Source organism: Rhipicephalus microplus, chromosome X (assembly GCF_043290135.1).
Source record: "Rhipicephalus microplus isolate Deutch F79 chromosome X, USDA_Rmic, whole genome shotgun sequence".
Taxonomy (NCBI): Eukaryota; Metazoa; Arthropoda; class Arachnida; order Ixodida; family Ixodidae; genus Rhipicephalus; species Rhipicephalus microplus.
The window spans coordinates 63,183,582-63,203,089 of record NC_134710.1 but is presented as its reverse complement, the minus strand read 5'-3'; the positions used below and the strand labels follow the sequence as shown (position 1 = coordinate 63,203,089).

General features: G+C 44.8%; 1 protein-coding gene across 2 annotated transcripts in view; it reads left to right on the top strand.

Annotated features, from left to right (window-relative positions):
- LOC119176106 (low-density lipoprotein receptor-related protein 2) overlaps positions 1–19,508 on the top strand; it is a 151,410-nt gene that overhangs the window by 112,874 nt on the left and 19,028 nt on the right. For both annotated transcript variants that reach the window (XM_037427248.2, XM_037427246.2), the window contains 3 exons: positions 5,217–5,341; positions 5,423–5,543; positions 16,927–17,009. In XM_037427248.2, the coding sequence (XP_037283145.1) occupies positions 5,217–5,341; positions 5,423–5,543; positions 16,927–17,009 (329 nt within the window). The remainder of the gene's footprint in view (positions 1–5,216; positions 5,342–5,422; positions 5,544–16,926; positions 17,010–19,508) is intronic.

Sequence of the window (19,508 nt, the reverse complement as noted above, 5' to 3'; positions counted from 1 at the left end):
CCTCGTGCAAAGTTTCTCACAGCCGTCTGCGAGTCGCTAACAATGAGTGAAGTCGAGGTGGATGCTATGGCCATTGCAATAGCTGCTTCCTCCGCCTCTTCTGCAAAGCTCGTTCTCACCGAGCCGCTGACCTTATGATTTCCTTTGTAGTCCACTACTGCTATAGTCATGTTGTCATTTCCTTTGTATTGGTTGCGTCTACGTATGTTGTTTCCGGTAAATCTTTTACGTTGTTATGTATATTTTTCGCTCTTTCAGCTCTCCTTGCTTTGTGATGTTTGGGGTGCATGTTTTTTGGAATCGGTAAGATTACTAAACATTTCCTAATTTCATACGGGATATCCTTTTTGGCGCCAAATTGATTTGCGTAGTTTATACCCAGTTCCTCTAGTATGGCTCTACCTGTTTTACTCTGCGTTAGTCTTTCATATTGTGCAATTCTTTGAGCTTCTATAAGCTCTTCAGATGTGTTGTGAAGCCCTAATTGAAGTAATTTATCATTAGAGGCAGTAATTGGAAGTCCGATCGCCTGTTTGAAAACTCGTCTAATGATTCTGTCAATCTTTTCTCTCTCGGCCTCTTGCAGTCTGAGGTACGGAATCACATATACAATACTACTGATGACAAAAGCCTGTACCAGTCTTATCATATTACTTTCCTTCATACCATAGTGCCGGTTTGCAATTCGTTTAAGTAGGCGCACAGTTTGCTGCGCACTGGTTTCAAGTATTCTAATCGCCTCTCCGTTGTGCCTGTTTGAGCTGATTCGGAGTCCCAGAATTCTTATGTTTTCGACCGTAGGTATTTGCGTTTTTCCAACGAAGACTTTAATGTTGGGTTTTTCCTGGATGCTTTTCCGACCCCTACATGTCGGGTTATAGAAGAGAAGTTCCGATTTTTCCGGTGAACATTGCAATCCTGTATGGATGGCATATTCTTCTACAGCATTCACTGCTGTTTGTAAAGTTTCCTCTATGTATCCGTCACTACCCTCTGCTACCCATAAGGTAATGTCATCTGCATAGAGGCTATGGTGGAGCCCTGGAATTTCCTTCAGCCTAGTAGGGAGACCTATCATGGCCACGTTAAAAAGAAAGGGGGATAGGACTGAGCCTTGCGGCATACCTCTGCTGCCCAGACTAAACTCTTGGGATTCCGCTTTGCCTAGTATTATTCTTGCAGTCCGGTCAGTTAAAAAGTCTTTTATATAATCGTATACTCTTTTTCCTACCCGTAACGCTTGAAGATCGGCAAGTATAGCTTTATGTGATGTATTATCGAATGCCTTTTTAAGATCTAGGCCAACTATTACCTTTGTGTTGTGTGTATTGAGACCCGAATCAATTATTTGGTGTTTAATCTTAAGCATAATGTCCTGTGTAGACAGTTTCGCTCTGAAGCCTACCATCGTATTGGGAAAGAGCTCATTGTCTTCCATATAATTTGACAGGCGAGTTAAAAATTACATGCTCTAATAACTTTCCTATGCAGGATGTCAGGGAAATAGGCCTAAGATTATCAAGATCTAGTTTCTTGCCTGGCTTGGGAATCATTATGATTGTTGCCGTTTTCCATTGCTTGGGTATCTTACCTTTTTCCCAACACTTGTTCATATATTCGGTGAGGGCTGTGATAGATTTGTCGTCCAAGTTTCTGAGCGTTTTATTCGTGATCCCATCGGGGCCCGGGGCTGATGTTGTGCTCAGTTCCATTAGTTCCGATCGTACCTCGGCCTCTAATATGGGTCGGTCTAAGGAATCATTTTCTTTACCTTTGTACGAGCTTAATTACTCTTTCGTTGTATCCCCAATGTATCTCTGTCTGATTTCTTCAATCAGTTCTTCCTCCGTGCCTTTGTATTTATGGACAAGTCTAATAAAGTTTTGTTGTTGTGCTGTCTTGCTCGCTTCCGAGTCTATCAGACATCTTAACAGGTTCCATGTTTTAGAGAGACTTGTTTGTTTTTCCATCGCATCACACTTTTCCTTCCATTGTTGTCTGCATAGTTGCTCCGCGTACTTCTCAATATCTTTACTGAGGGTGGCCATCCTTTTTCTAAGGCGTTTGTTGTGTTTTCCACCGTTTTTCTAGGCTCTTTTTTGCCTCCCACATATGAAGGAGCTAACTGTCTGTGCTTTCTAGTCCTTCTGTTTTTGGTATGGTCTTAGTTGCGATTTGAATATTTTGCTTAAGGTTCCCTAGCCATTCATCTAAGTCTTCGATGACATCGCATGCTCCCTTCTCTCTGATCTTTCTAAAGCTATCCCATTCAACCATCCTTAATTCTTTGCCTCCTCTTTTACGTGGACCTGCTTTAAACGTGGTCTCAATTATATAGTGGTCACTGCCCATATTTTCTTGTGTATTAAGCCAATAAGGTTTGATGATATTTTTAGTAAATGTGAGGTCAGGAGAAGTGTCTTTGGATACGCTGTTTCCAATCCTAGTTGGGAAAAGGGGGTCGGTTATTAACGTAAGGCCCTCCAGTTGGGCGTCGATCCAGAGATTTCTACTTTTGATGATTTCTTTGTCATAACCCCATGCCGCATGCAACGCGTTGAAATCCCTTACTATAACCAATGCTTGCTTTTTAGTAATGCTGATCGTTTTTCTAAAAAGTGACCTAAATTTGGTTTTTTGTCTAGGGCTGCTATAGACATTTAATATGAATAGACTTTCACCACTCTTCTGCGATGGAACTAACTCGACAAGAACATGATCGACATAGCAGATTTCTGTATCATGTTCTATCACCGTGAGATTTCTTCGCACGAGGGTTGTTACGGACGTTTTTTCATCAGGGGTACCATAGGATTTGTAAATCGACAATTTAGCCATTCCTCCAGTTTCCTGTAAGGCGATGACGTCTGGTGCCTCCTTTCCGTTTAGGAACTGTTGTGAGTTACCCCATTTCTGGCGATACCCACGACAGTTCCACTGCCAAATTTTATACTGATTACGTCGTGCCATGTCTAGGAACGGTCCCTTCCCCTGCGATTTAGATTACTTCGGTCGTAGTCAGCCGGTTGTAGGGTTTAGTAGTAGTTTTAACCGGGCCTGCTCCTATAGACCTCAAATCTGTTTGCGTGTTCTCCACCAGCGTTAGTCGATTTTCTATGCTATCTATTCTTTGTTTTATTTCTATGAGCTGCAGCTGCAATCCTGCGAATTGTTGTTGCATTACCTTAGTAAGTTCTCCGAGCATATTCTCGACTTTCTTTTCCAGGGGTTTTGAGAGGTCTTCATTTTCTACAGGAGATATTTCCTCTGCTCTTCGTTTCGCTGCGTGCACTCCTGACTCCTGTGCAGGCGCTGGAGTTAAAATTCGACTACACGATGCTATGGAGCTAGTTGACTCGCGCAGCTGATTTTGCCTGAGTTTAGAGTTCTCTTCTTTTAGTTGTTTTATTTCGTCCCTCTGTTTCGCGTTTTCACGGGTGAGTTGCTCTAGCATTTTCTTAATATTGTTTAGCTCTTGACCTAGGGTGGACCCTTCTGCCACAACCTCAGGCAAACTCCCAGACCGGAGAGACCCCCCCGATACCTCGCCGACCCAGCTCACCATTTGTTGACTGCCCCGACCGCCGCCAGGACCCTCGTGGGACTGTCCTTGAGGTGATGTCGTTGCCCTTGTCTTGGATTTGGCCCGTGACCTGGATCTATGTTGACGAGTGGACCTTGATCTGGATGTGGATCTGGGTTCGCGTTGAGTCCCTTCTCTTTCCCCTTCGGCGAGTCGCGGGAAGGAGCTGGAACGATCTCTGCGTCGTCCCCCTCTGTCCTTGGTGGCGTTGCCATTCTCCTCTGTTGGATTTTCTGGTGAATACCCTTCCCTCCATGCCTGTGTTGCTCTAGTGTTCGACAAAATCTTCATTTCTCTTCGCTCATCGCCTTGTTGTTGTTCCTTTTCCCACCATCTTTTCTTCAAAAGGTACGGGGTCCTAAACCGTTCTTTGCATTTTTTGTCCCCTGTAAGATGACCTTTCCCGCAAAGGCTGCACCTAGGGATGCACTGGTGGTTTTCAGTTGGATTGAGCACCCCACAACCACGGAATTTCTTGCTGTCAGGCTGTGGGCAGACATCCGCCCGATGTCCAATTCGACCACAAGTAGTGCATGTTTCATATTGCTTCTTGTATAGGAAGCACCTATATTCGGCACCACGGTAGTATACAAAATACGACACAAACAACCCTTTTAAATGACCACTGAGTCCGTAAGTTCCATACGTCGTGCATGTAGAGTCGTCGGGCTCTTCTGATTGACCAAGCTTTTTTCTATGTCTTCTTTATTATCATACTTCGGTATTCCGTGGATAACCCCTTTGGATGTGTTTTCTGGTGCCGTTACATAAGCGGCTGTAGCATAGCTCTTGTCATTGATCATAATTTCCTTGATGTTGCTGTATTCCTTCGCATTGGCCAGACTAGGTGTGCTCATGATCATGGTATTTTGTCGCGTGTTGGTTCAGAGAGTATCTTCCCCAGCAATGTCAGCCTGTACTTTTGCCGCTCGTAGAACAGTCTCTTATGACCGCTAGACTCTGTCGCGTAAAGTCCAGACCTCCTCCTGGGCATATTACAACCTTGTAATTGTCTTCTGGTAGTTGCGGTTCTTTTGGCACTGGCCGGCGATGCAAAAAATTCTTCAGTCTCCGAGACGCCTCCATGGACGCACCTCCCGTGTTCGTGGCTGGTTCCGCGTTTCTCTTGTCTTTTGCCTTCTTGCGTCGTTCATGGGCCACAACCCATCCTTGAGTGTCGTTGTACTCTTCGGGAGACAGCGTCTCCCCCTCAATTTCCACAACATCCATTTCGCAGGCTTCGAACAAGCCGGGGGCCTGGCTTGTGGCCTAGTTGCCAGCGCGTCGATGGCACTGCGATGGCGTAGCTAGGGCGACGCCGTTGTGGGAACTTAAAAGAAGTGTCACGGCTCAAAAAAAAGTAGGCCCACCTGGTATATCCTGGCATAGGACGAATCGGGTGATCGTCTGGCGACAGCTGTGATGATCTTGAATCCCGTGGTTGTCCTTATTCAGCCGCCAAAGTGAAAAACTGGCAGAGCCTATTCGAGAGGCGTCCGAGTGGCTCAGCCCCCTAGCGGCAGACCTGGCCACATGATTGCACTTTTTTTAGTGTACACAGGAGAGTTTTAAAAGTACTAATACAACTCTTAATAGGTGTGCAGTATGTTTAACTAAATTTCATTTTTTTCAGCACCTACTCGGGTGGCTCTTTGGTAATGTTTGTCAAAAACCGGCATCCTCAGACGTCAACATGGAGTCGGTTTCTTGGTCCAAATATGTCTCATCTGCAACTTTACAACAAGCACATGTTCCCATGTGAGTGGCTGCTTTGTGTGCAGCTTCAATGAGCTTAACATTCAAGCTTCCAAAAACTACAATAGTAAATTTATTTTTCAGATGTAAATCAGTCAAAGGATATGTACAGCCCTAACCTGAACCTTATGTCATGCCGTGGCTTCTGCTACAATGGTGGGACCTGTTCAGCTATTGATAATGGAACTGGTGGACCCACTTGCCAGTAAGTCATTTTCTTAGTGTAAATTGTTGTAGTCTATTATTGGCCACCATAAAACGCTGTTAATTAATACTATTGCATTAGATTAATACAAAATTAGACAGTTAAGTAGTAGTAAGGACAGTATACTACAAGCACACAAATAATGTGTTGAATTCTTTTGTATTAGTGTGTCAAAGCAATCTTGTTTGTGTACTATTATCAAGCTTGAAGAAAAATTGACTTGTCATTACAGTGCACCTGATATCTCTGCAACATGGTCACTGCCTAGCATGGCCAACCAGTGAAATTAGTCCAGCTTCAAGTGTGTAAAATGCAGGCTTCACATGGTTATATATCTGAAGTTTTTCACTAATGGTGTTTATCAGAGTGCAAGTGTAGATATAGGACTTTTTTATTTTATTTATTGATTCCTCAAAGGTACCATAGGGACATTACATGAGGGGTGGGCATGACATTGCACTTAAAAGAAGGGTAACAACATGGTAACGGCAACAGACTATGTACAGAAGTTATGGCGGCACTTCTATATAAGGGGTGCGGCACAATACTAGAAAGGAGGGTTACAATATCGTAGTGACAGCAACAGAATGGGTATATTAATTATGGGGGCACTACAATGGCGTGCTTGAAACGAGATTGGTCCATGATGGTAGCAACTTCAGCAGGTAGGTCATTCCAGTCTCGGGATGTGCGTATGAAAAATGATTGTTGGAATGTATTAGTATGGGCACGTTCCGGATAGACTGCGTTGGCGTGGCTAGTACGGGAAATACGGTGGGCTAGTCGGATGTACTGATTTCTGAGTAGTTGCGAGTGGAAAAATTTGTGGTAAAGACAGTCGAGCTATTTTGCGGCGAGATTGAAGTGAAGGAAGGTTGTCTGCTTTTAACGCTGAAACACTTGAATAATGAGAGTAATCAGACAAAACAAATCGAGCCGCGCGATTTTGGACAGATTCCAGGGTGTTAATCAAATAAGTTTGGTAAGGATCGAAGATAGCATTTGCATATTCTAATTTGGGCCGCACGAAAGTTTCGTATGCAAGTAATTTTAATGAGGGAGGGGTTAGGCCAAGATTACGGCGCAGGTAGCCAAGAGCACGGTTAGCCGAGTTCGTTATGTGGTTAATGTGACAAGACCAGTTTAAGTCGTGGGATATATGGACACCTAAGTATTTAACCGAGTCGGCAGAATCAACAGCAATATTGTTAATAGTATACTTAGGCTGCACAAAATTGTGGCGGCGGTGGAAAGAAACGTGTACAGTCTTTTGGACATTTAACGACATCAGCCAGTTATTGCACCAAACCTGTACGCGAAATAAGTCTTCATGTAGTGCGGATGTGTCACAGGTGCTACTTATAGAGCGATAAATGACGCAGTCGTCTGCGAAAAGACGGATGTTCGATGTAAGATTTGTGGGGAGATCATTTATATATATGAGAAAAAGAAGTGGCCCCAGAACGGTTCCTTGTGGAACACCGGAGAGCACGTGCGTGAGTGATGTATGCGAATTGGCGTGGACAAATTGCTGCCGGTCATTTAGAAATGCGCTTGTCCAGTTCAACACAAATGGGTCCAGATTAAGGCGAGACAATTTTAGCAGTAGGCGATTGTGTGGGACTTTATCAAATGCTTTTTCAAAATCAATAAAGATTGCATCAGTTGGAATGTTGCGGTCTAGGCATGAATGTACGTCATGAAGAAACATGGAAAGCTGAGTGTCACAGGAATGATCTTTACGGAAACCATGCTGATTAGGATTGAAGAAATTAACGGAATGCAAGAATTTGGCAATGTGCGAATACAATACATGTTTCATGATTTTAGAGCAGACACTGGTAATTGAAATCGGTCGGTAATTATTGGGGCTCAAACGATTTCCCTTTTAAAATACTGGTATGACCTTGCCGATGCGCCAGTCACAGGGAACCGATCCTGTGTTCAGAGACTGTTGAAAAATGAGTGAGAGAAACAAGCTGCTCATGCGTTTGGTGTTTTTTAGCACTTTAGCATTGATACCATCAATACCAACAGATGATGAATTTTTCAGCGAGTCAATTACTTTCACTATGCCTTGTGGTTCAAACATAATACTCGGCATGGGGGGGTTATCACAAGAAGGGACAGTAGGAAGGTCATTCAAGGGTTCACGTGTAAAAACAGCGCTAAATGCGCTGTTTAATATATCTGGTACTTCATGGTCCGGAATAGGGAGTTCAGAGCTATCGCACAGGGAAACTACTACTACTTAACTGGAACCTTGTCATGAGGTTTGAAGTGCATAGCGCTTTAGGGGCTTGTCATCTATTCATAGATCTCGTGTGGCGTGATTATGCTCACAACTGAGTGTTAATACAGGTGTAAAACAAGGCTAAGGATGCTCAAAACTGAAACAAAATAAACGAATAAGGTCTAAAAATAGTATTAGTAACATAAAATAACCAAGAAGTAATTACAATAATTAAGTTAATATAGCTTAAAACGCTTTGGAAGCACACGACTGACACCTGTGCCGCGCAAGAGAGGGCTCCACTGCCTTGCCAGGCGAGTGATTACTCCTCTTTTCAGTGCTTCTTCGGCGCCTGTGTTATGGACTCCTGCAAGAGATGATTCATAGATGGACTAACAATAGTGCAACGGGAATTGCTGGGTGCTCGGGTTCCACAGTAGCGGAGCTGCATTGAGGGCACAACTTGGAACTAAACCAATCGCTACCTAAGAATGATATTAATGGTGGATTTGACCTACATCTAGTGCTGGATGCAATTGCTAGTGATGCTAGTGACTGGCGGCAGAACTTCTTGTCTTGGATATCTCCAGCGCATATGCATGTAAACTGACCTTTAACAGCATACCTGCCAAGTCTCCCGGATCTGGACCGTTTCTTCCGTTTTTACGGTTGTAATGAAAATCGCCCAGAAATCGAAACTTTTGTGCGTGATCCGGCCGCCTTGACAAAAAAGCAGCTCAATCCGCTCTAGGCTTTTCGAACCTACACCATTTTATTATGAATGAGTTTAAAAGGCGGTCATCTAAACCAACGCTTCCTCTAGAAGATGCCTGCCGCATGAGAAGAAAAACGGCTGCCACACCCTTTTTCTCCTTTATTTTAGAATGTTCTCGGTCGCTAGCGTCACCTGTGGCGGACGGTGCAACAACGCAACACTTTGCATAGCCTCCGAAATAGCGGTGTACAGTTGCAGGTCTCGAACAACTCTCGACTGACGCGCCCCTATGGGCCGCAGATGAAAAATGCCTAGCTGGTAGCGCCCGTCGCCATCATAATAGTCTCGGTCGCGAGCGCCACCGCGCGGCGCTTGCTCGAAACTGAAGGCAGGCCAACTCCGCTGGGAGCGCGAGCCATTCCCCAGGCATTGTTTAGAGGAGGCGTTATCTAAACGTACAGTACAATCTCAGTGATGCGAAACCGCGGTAGACACGAATTCGTGAAATTTCTCAGCCAACGCCTCCTCTAAACAATGCCTGGGGAATGGCTCGCGCTCCCTGCGGAGTTGGCCTGCCTTCAGTTTTGAGCAAGCGCTGTGCGGTGGCGCTCGCGACCGAGACTATTATTTTTTTTCTTTTGCCACCCCGTGGGGGAGGTGCGCGTACATTGAACACACACATTTTTGTAGTAGAGCTTAGACTTTTTTTTTCTCATAGTGCAGGGTTCGAGTTTAGTAATTATCGAGTATAGGGACAATCGGTGTCAGAAAGGCATGGTTAAAAAGACTGTAAAGTGTTCAGGATGTGGAGTGGGTTTGAAAGTGGACCCAAGCGTAGAAGCGGATGGAGAAGAGGCTGACGCGAAGTGTAGGCAATGTGAGGTCGAGGAAAAAATGGAGAAAATGATGGTTGCCCAGAGTGAACTGCTGGTGAGAATCGCCAAGCTCGAGACTGAGTTGGCGACAGAGCAAGAGAAAACTAGGGCAATGAGAGAAAGACTGAAGTCCGCCGAGGAAGCGCTAGCGAAGCTGAACAAAGAAGCGACCTACCGAGAGAACAGTAGGGAACCGGCAACCAGAATGGTGAAGAAGGAAAAGCAGGCAAGTTTGGAAAAAACAGGTTTAGCCGGTTCAACTGTCGCAAGGCCCAGCTTCAGCGAGGTAGTGGTGGGGCAGAGAGGGAACAAAGCAGCCGGCGTCACAGGTGCAAGTAGCCCCCAGGTGCAGAACGCTCCAGCTGAAAAGTCGCAGCATGTGATAATCGCCGGGGACTCGAATTTAAATCGATGCACAGAAGCCATCAAAGAGAGGGTAAGAGGTGACAAGAGGGTTGCAGTAGGGGCGTTCCCCGGACGCAAGCTGGAAGCAGTCATGAGGCAAGCGAGTGCAAAGCTCAAAACGACAGCTGATAGACGAAACCTAGTGATAATTTCAGGCGGTTTAAACGATGCCCTAAATAGAGATGCAGCAGGACTAGCAGCCACACTGGCGAAAGGCGTCGATGACATGCGCGCCACTTCTCCTAAGCTACAGGTAGTGATATGCACAATACCGGAGGTACCGGTGCGTGATAGCAACCTGCAAAGAGCGGTGGTCAACGCAAACCAAGAGATATGGCGGATGAGTTGAGAGAAAGGCTTTGAGGTGGTGGAAATAAACAGAGAGGTGCATAGGTGGGGGGGGGGGTTTCAACGAGACAGAATTCACTTCGATGGGCGGCTAGGTCATGAGGTGGGTTGGCGACTTGCAGGACGCGCAGTAGCTTTTTTGGGGGGCAAGCGAGCCCTTCGGGGTGCAGGATAGCTAGTAACGAGGAAAACAACCAGGGAGACTCTTCGACAGGTGGTATGGACAGAGACGATTCCAAAGTGGCACCAATATCTAAGATAGATTGAGTCCGGGGCATAAATAGACGTAGCCACGAGCGCCGAGCCAATTCAGACATAGGGTATATTAACATGCAGGGTGGTAGGAACAGGCTGAAGTGGGAAGAGATAGAAGAACAGCTAAGGGAAGAGAGGCCGATGGTATACGGTTTTGTAGAAACACATCTCAGGGACATGGAACAACCTCCGAACAATCCGGACTACGCGTGGGAATGTTGTAATAGAACAGAAGGCAGCAGAAAGGGGGGTGGTATTGGGGCATTCATTCATAAAAGTACAGACTGGCAAAGGGTCAAGCAGGAGTGCAAGGAACATTTATGGCTAAAAGGGAAAGTGGCAGGTCAAATGACCCTCCTTGGTTTCGTGTACTTGTGGACGGGAGCAAAGGCCAGAGAGGAAAACCAGACAATGGTAGAGTGTATATCAAAGGACATTCAAGAGTTAGGAAGAGAGTGCGAGATAATTATACTAGGAGACATGAATGCGCACATAGAAGATATAGATGGGTATACCGACCCGACAGGCAAAATGATCATGGATATGTGTGAAAGGCTCGATTTGATCATTTGCAACAGTACCGAGAAGTGTGAAGGGCAAATAACATGGGAGGTAGGAAGGCTTCAGTCGACGATAGATTATGCACTGATGTCACATAGGATGTATGATAAGCTCAGGGGAATGCACATAGATGAAGGTGGCTCCAGAAGTCGGGGTAGCGATCACAAACGTATCAAGCTAAGTTTTGGAAGAGCAGTGAAAGTGGGAAGGAGACAAGATGAGCAACTACAGGAAAATTTTTATCCGGAAAGGCAAATTGAAATAGCCACTAAACAAATTGAGAAAGTAATCACGGAGGATAATAAGACAGTATGGACATACACGAATCTAATTAGACTCTTTGAGCTAGAGCTTGGTAAGACGCGTGACAAGTCACCCCGGAAAAGACACAAACCCAAAAGTTGGTGGGATGAGGAAGTTAAGAGAGCCATAGCAAAACGTCAGGAAGCCTCTAGGGAACACAGACATGCTAAGCAGCGGGGTGAACCGACAGATGATGTTGAAAGAAAATGGGCAACCTTTCTAAGCTGTAGAAGAGATGCATCCCTTCTGATCAATGAAAAGATTAGAAGGAAGGGAGCTCAGTGGCTGGCAGAAGTACATAAAACAGATAGAAAGGCAGCTGCGAAATTTTGGAACCATCTAAACTCCCTAAGAAATGAGACGAGCCTAAAGCAGAGATTTATAACTACAGCCCAAGATGCTAGGCTAGAAGGGGACGAAGCTATTGAATATATAAGAACAAAAGTGACAGAAAAATTTCGACAAAGAAGTACTTTATGCACCACAATAGACAAGGACGAATCAAGTGGTGCAATGGCTCCATTTTCACAACAAGAGTGGGTAAGGGCTGAGAAAAGGGTTCCTAGTAGTACATCAACAGGCCCAGATGGCATTCCAATTAGGCTGATAAAGACATTAGGTCCAAAGTCTAAGCAGGCTTTGAGAGAGGCAGTGAGCACAATAATAATCGATGGTGAAGTTGCCGAAGGATGGAAACTTAGCAGGATGAGCATGATCTATAAAGGGAAGGGGGACAAAGCTGACATAAACAACTACCGTCCTATAACAGTGACATCAGTGGTCTACAGGCTGGTGATGCAGATTATAAAGGAAAGACTGCAGGCGTAGATAGAGGATGAGGGGGTGCTGGGGGAACTGCAGAATGGATTTCGGAAACACAGGAGGTTGGAAGACAATCTGTTCTCACTGACGCAGTGCATCGAAATAGCAGAAAAGGAACACAGGCCCTTGTGGCTAGCATTTTTGGATATCAAGGGAGCGTACGATAGCGTGGTTCAAGAGGAATTGTGGGGAATACTGGACACACTAGGCGTGAAACATGTAGTCACTAATCTTTTAAAGGGTATCTATAAAGGTAACAAGGTAGTTATAAAGTGGGAAAAACAGGTATCAAAGCCTGCAGAGGTAAAACGGGGGCTTAGGCAGGGGTGCCCCCTGTCACCCTTATTATTCATGATGTACCTACAAGGATTAGAGGCAAAATTAGAGGGAAGTGGACTGGGCTTCAACCTCTCTTTAGTCAAACAAGGAAAACTTATTGATCAGGCACTACCAGCATTAATGTACGCAGATGATATAGTGCTAATGGCCAACAACAAGGAAGATTTGCAGAGATTGATGGACATCTGCGGTAATGAGGGAGATAGGTTAGATTTCAGCTTCAGTAAGGAAAAATCAGCAGTCATGATTTTCAATGACAACGAAGGTAGTGAGCTTAGAATACAGGAGGTCACGCTAGAGATAACAGGTAAATACAAATATCTGGGCGTATGGATAAGCAATGGGACCGAGTACCTGAGGGAACACGAAATATACGTGACGACTAAAGGTAACAGGAATGCAGCAGTCATGAAAAATAGGGCACTGTGGAATTACAATAGGTATGATGTTGTGAGAGGAATATGGAAAGGGGTCATGGTTCCTGGGCTGACGTTCGGCAATGCGGTCTTGTGCATGAGATCAGAAGTTCAAGCAAGATTAGAAATTAAGCAACGTGGAATAAATAGGCTTGCTTTAGGAGCTCACGGGTATACACCAAATTAGGGAGTACAAGGTGATATGGATGGACATCATTTGAGGGCAGGGAAGCTAGCAGCAAGATAAAATTTGAGAAGCGATTGAGAGAAATGGGGGAAGAGCGTTGGGCTAGGAAGGTTTTCAGCCACTTGTACATGAATAATGTCGATACAAAATGGAGGAAGCGAACCAGGAAGTTGACTGGTAAATACTTAGAAAACAGCAGGTGGCCAAACCAAAAAGAACTATCGGTTAAGAAGAAAGTGAAGGAAACGGAGACTGACATGTGGAGAATGGGCATGATTAAGAAGTCCGCACTAGAGGTCTATCGAACGTTTAAGCAGGAAATTGCCAAGGAAAGGATCTATGATAATACTCGGGGTAGTTCTCTACTGTTTGAGGCCAGAACGGGAGTACTGCGAACCAAGACATATCGGGCCAAATACGAAGGGGTAGACACGGTATGCAGTGCGTGTGGAGAGGAAGAAGAAACTGCCGAACACTTGATAATGTTCTGTAAAGGGCTTCACCCTATAGTTCAGGATGATGGCGCAGAGTTTTTCAAAGCACTGGGGTTTAGGGACCGGGAGGGCAAAATAAACTTTAAGCGGGTAGACTTCACTAGAAGGAGGTTGTCTGATTGGTGGCTAAAGTCAAGGCGCGAGTGAAAATTAAACTCTTCACTGCAAAGTACGAATCCTCAAACTCTTTTTTAAGGAAAAAAAAAATAAATATAGTTTTTGGTTCATTATATATTACGGCTTGGTGGCGCTAGCCACCGCCCGATTTAAAGGGTACAGCCATATCCATCCATCCATCCATTATCACGGCAGCGGGTGGTACCAGCTAAGCGTTTTTCATCTGCGGCCCATAGGGGCGCGTCAGTCGAGAGTTGTTCGAGACCTGTAGCTGTGCACCACTGTTTCGGAGGCTATGCAAAGTGTTGCGTTGTTGCACCGTTCGCCACAGGTGACGCTAGCGACCGAGAACATTTTCAAAATGAAGGAGGAAAAGGGTGTGGCAGCTGTTTTTTTTTTTTTTTGTCATGCGGCAGGCATCTTCCTAGAGGAGGCGTTGCCTCAGCGAAATTCTACTATGTCTATTGAGCCTAAATTCGAATGTTCCGAACACATTTCCTAATCGCGGCAGGAATCGTCCGAACGAAGGCCGAGAGCAGCGTACTCGAAGCTTGGGAAGTACGCGTGTGACCGGCACACGCACCGTCTTCTACAGCGTGCGTGATTGTCGTTGCCGCTGTCGACGAAACCGTGGTCGCTTTTGACGCGATCATGTATGGCGACGACGTAACTGTCCCGAAAGTGTGCTTGCGCTTAACACCCAACCAGTCAAAGCAACGCTGCTTTCCGCAAGTCCTGCGGACAAAACCGTGGCAGATGCGATCGTAGACAGCATAAAACGACTTTGTTTTGAAGGCGTGTGCGTAGTCAAGCGCAGGGGTATTAAAAAAGGACCTACCATTTGCCGCAACCGGCGCGCACAACACCGCGGTCGCGGCGGCGCGATAGCGATCTACGAGTTCCGAGGGCAGTAAATACGTAAAAAAAGTCAGTTTCGCTGCAAGGGCGAAGCTATGAATGCGACAGCAACAACTTGGAATATCACACTGAGTATGGCGAGCAGATCGAATCGCGCTGCTCACGCACAAATGACGCACGAAAACAATACACACAAGGCAAGAGCGAACTAACAACGTTTACTGCGCGACACGTAACGTGCTGTTTGAACAAAACCAAAAAAAGCGATGCTTGATACATAATCACAGGTACGGAGGAGTACCAACTAACAAGTGTCTCAGTTGTACCTCGCTGTGTATGAAAAGCGCGCTCTTTTCGCAAACGGGGCCTGGGAATAGACCGAAGATACCTTTGTAGGCCCGGAAACTAACACAATCGTTCCAGTGAAAGCCGAAGGCACGATTCTCCCCACCGAAAGATAAGCGCGCGCGCACATGCATCACCCCCCCCCCCTTCCCCTCCTCCACCCGCGGGACAAAATAGGCAAAGCGCGTCGTCGGCGCATTGCGACGAGCTGGGCACCGAGCTCGGACGACTTGTTTTTCTTTCTAGAGTGTTAATATATATAGATAAGCATGACGGCGGTGGCGGCGACGGCAAAAGACCAGCCTAGACTGTCAATCACAAAGGGGCCAGACACGTTTTGGCGTTCCTGTCAAAAGAATCTAGCAGAGAGCAAAGCCTTGACCCGCATTTTTGCGGGTCAAGGCTTTGCTCTCTGCTAGATGTGTTGATCCTGCTAGTTGTGTTGATCCTTTCAGACTCACTTTAGTGGGAAACCCTGATTTGATTGATTGATTTGTGGGGTTTAACGTCCCAAAACCACTATATGATTATGAGAGACGCCGTAGTGGAGGGCTCCGGAAATTTCGACCACCTGGGGTTCTTTAACGTGCACCCAAAAGTGGGAAACCCTACCTTCGTGTGTTCGGCCACTCCAAGCCGACCTCAACGCTGATGTTTGCGCTTTGTTATTTTTGTTTGTTTGGTTGTCCTTGGGTTTTTTTTTTTTGGTGCCGAAAAAGAATAGGAGCAAATAATTCAACACCCCCCCCCCCCCCCCCCGCCGCTGCGAAAATCTCCCGGATTCAGAATCCTTAAACTTGGCAGGTATGTAATAGTTTAAAAGATAGGAGGGGAGTTCAATTACGTAGTGCAACATGCCAGTTAAAAAGCCTTTTGACCACTAAATAAACTTGTGAAGACTCGTAGAGTACATAGCCCCCCAAAAATTATTACATGAATATTCTTTAAAAGAGTACTGATACAAAATTTGAAGAAGGTAACTTGAGATATCGATTTTTGTCAATGGAGGCAAAAAGGCTGTAGGCCCGTGTGCTCAAATTTGGGTGCACGTTAAGGAACCCCAGGTGGTCGAAATTTCCCTAGCCCTCCACTACAGCGTCTCTCGTAATCATATGGCAGTTTTGGGACATTAAACCAAACAAATCATCATGGATTTCTGTCAACACACACCTTTAAGTAAAGTTTTATAGTGTATGCTGTGCAACTGAGCACAAAATGGAGCACCTCAGGAACAGCACCTACAATATACCCCTACAATGAGCTTCTACTCTTAATACAAATACGGTAGTTCTACAGCTAGGTTAGCCATTCTGATAAACAAGCTGATATTTTAAAGCAAGAAATAAAGAGAAATTATTCAGAATCATGTGGCTCGGCCTACATGCTCGCAACACTTCACCCGTTTGAGATCTGCTTTAACAGCTTCACTGTAATGCCGACTGTTGTTTCAATGCGAAACTGTGAGAGAACAGTACGTAGAAGGGCATACAAGCAGTTTTCTGATGTCGGCTGAGGCACCGTGCATGCCAGCACTCAAGAGCGTGCCCTTATGGCGACAAAGTTCACACTTGTCACTGAAGCAACGCTGCCACCTCCCCCCACCTCTGGTGTCCATCCTCTGGTGTCCATGCTACTTCATCCGAGGGAGGACTGGCAGGTTCTTTCTGATCTGCTTGAGAAGCAATTTGGGGCAGACCTCACACGAGAGACAATATCGCATGTGCTCTCTGGGTGACTCTGTCCGGCTCAATTCATATTTGCTTCGGCCACACTCGTCGCCCCTGCTGGTGCACTTTTACCCGTGGGTAGAACATCGATGGTTATGGTAAGATTATGGTGAGGTTATGGTTATATTTGGGCTTATACCGAACATGAGTATGTCGGTGACAGCGAAATCTTTTTGAGAGTGTGCATATAATTGCTATCGCTGTAAAAGTACATACCATTCCAGCAGATGCAAAAATACATAAAGTGCTATTGTATTTATTCAGCCATGATTTGCTGTATAGTAAACTGTAAGAACGCCACAGCAACTACATAGCAGTTACAGTCTCCTCGCAAATAACTAACATTGTCAAGCATTTAATCATTGGTTTGCTGTCTTTTTCAGGTGTACTGCCAATTTTACAGGGCCAAGGTGCCAGTTCTATGCAGCATACATCTACAATCCACCTTTCTCTGATGAGGAACCAGGTACAGAAGGTTTATTTTGCACTGTGTGTGAGAGTGTGTCATTCTAATATGAATGCCTTACTGTTTTGGTTGCATTGACATATTCAGGATATAGGGAGGGACAGCTTATAGGGAGGGACATAACCTGAACCTGAATTTGTAGGTTTGAATGAAATTTTCTTAATTGACTTATGCATAACAAGTGTTGCCCCCCAGGCTACGTCAGTGGTGCTCATGTATGAAGACTTTGTAGAGATAGGTATTGTGCTATTCCTTACGGTTGATCGGTTTTCAGAATGATGCTCTGCATTGTTATGCCGCTGCAGATACACAGAAGCTTATAGTTGGCATGCACCAATTCTTAAGCTTTTGACAACATGACAAAATCAATCTCGATGTAACAGCTGAATCGGTGCTTATTTCACCTGTTATTGCCCAGCTCTTCCTTAGTTACGCGCATTGATGCATGCATTGAGGGTGATCTCTAACACTTTAAAATGTTTTGGCTGCCTGAAAGTGTTTTGCTATTCACAGTTTAGTCTAATAGCTGAAATGTGCACAATGCAGCATTTGTTACTTAGTGGCTTGGCTTATCCTGCTGGGTGGGTGCACTCAACAGTAATCTAGGCTTTGCTAGTTTAACTTACAAGGAGGCTCTAGCAATATGACTAATGGCTATGCCAAGACTTATCAAAACCAAAATACCACTGCTCTTTTTTCTAGAATGGCAAAATAAGCCTACGGTTTCACTAGAAGGGTTGACGTAATGGTCTATGCTTCTCTGCACATGCAACTGTATTGGCCTGTTATATGAAACTTGTGATAATACGTCATCTGGTGATTCCTCCCCATGCTCCAGCCCCAAGTGCTTGCTTCAGGCATCGCATGCCGTTAGTTAACTGCCCACGCAAACGAAGTGCTATACATACAAAAGCCGATTTTATCGCACTGCAAACAGCCATTGATACGCTGGTGATAAGGCTAAGCCTGCTAATGTAGCCCGCAACTGACATGAAGCGATGCCTCTTGCATGTATTAAAGCGCTCATTGAATCTTTTCTTTACACAAATAATGCAGTTCAGTGGCGAATTGGTGTGTATAAAAACAGCCATGTGAACACCAGTGCACCAGTGTCTCTCCTGCACGTTGTTTGAACAGCCAGTGCCTTTTATATCTTGACTTGCAGTATTGCCAAATCGATCCCGACACTTGTCTTCTGAATTTCACTCATGAGCATTAATTACCAGTGCTCTGCACACTCTATCTTCATTGCCACTATCGCGTGGGTTTCTCGCTACCCACCCGCCAACAGTCGATGTACGGATGTGGTGAGCGATGGCTTCATTGAATGCAAAATTTTCTGCAAGTTTTCATGCTGAAGTCATAAACGAAGTGCTAATAGGGGTAAAACGAGAGGAGCCTCATTCCTTTTGACCACTTGTGGAACCCTAAAATGCCCTTCCATTGAACCGTGGGTTCTGCGGGACCCAGTTTGAGAACTCATGATCTACAGCCATTTCCTCGGCTGTCTTCATACATATTGAAGGTGTGATGATTATGCCTTGTTAATCAAAAACATGCCTATCTAATGTTCTAGTTTTACCGACTTTGTGCTTGCTGTTCCGCATATATCATTTTGCACCCAGGTTTAATTGTTTGAGGACCTGATCCTTTCTTGAAGCTGCAAGCAGTGCCGCCTTATCTGTGGGCACATATGTAACCGATTTCACTTTCTGCTGCTGAAGAAGCCACAAGGGATCAACAGTAGACATGGCTTAATGCTTGAGCACTTTGGATATTCAGAACAACACCACAGCATTCACATTCACTTTGGCACAAATTTAACATTGCTGAAGTTTCAAAGTATTTGAAAATAATGAATAAACGCATTTGCTTGCATGTGACTGCTTAAAAAATGGTTTTATTGCCATGTGGGGCTGATGTGTGCCATAAAATCCTTTATCTGTCAAGGTTAAATGTTCATATTACCTCAAGTCCAAGTCATGTTTATTACATATTTTAGTTCCGTTACATTCCCTGATTGTGTCATTTTGTTTTTTTTGTTTATACAGGCTTACAGGTACTAAGTATAGAAAAAACATGCTCTTTACTACTATTCAAATTGTAATTTTCCACTTTGCTTTGACCAAAGCAGCAACATTCACAAAATCCTAGTTCTAATTCTTAGAAATATTGTGCAGGACATTTGGGTCATCATAAAAATGCTCATTTTCTCTTATAACATGCTATATATACTTCTCAAGCTATTCAGTTCAAAATCATTTGACCAAATCTATTTTCTTTGAACCTCAAACCTTTAACACTATCATTCTTAATGATCAGCTATCATAGCGGTCATGTCAACAATGGACTATATGTTGCTAACTTCAGCAAATACTAAATTTGTTTCATATAGCTATAACCTGCCAGTGTAAGTAGAAAACTGTCGCTCCAAAATCTTAACCTGAAAACTGCGTGCACAGTTGCATGAGCATGAGATCAAATCACGGGAACACAGCA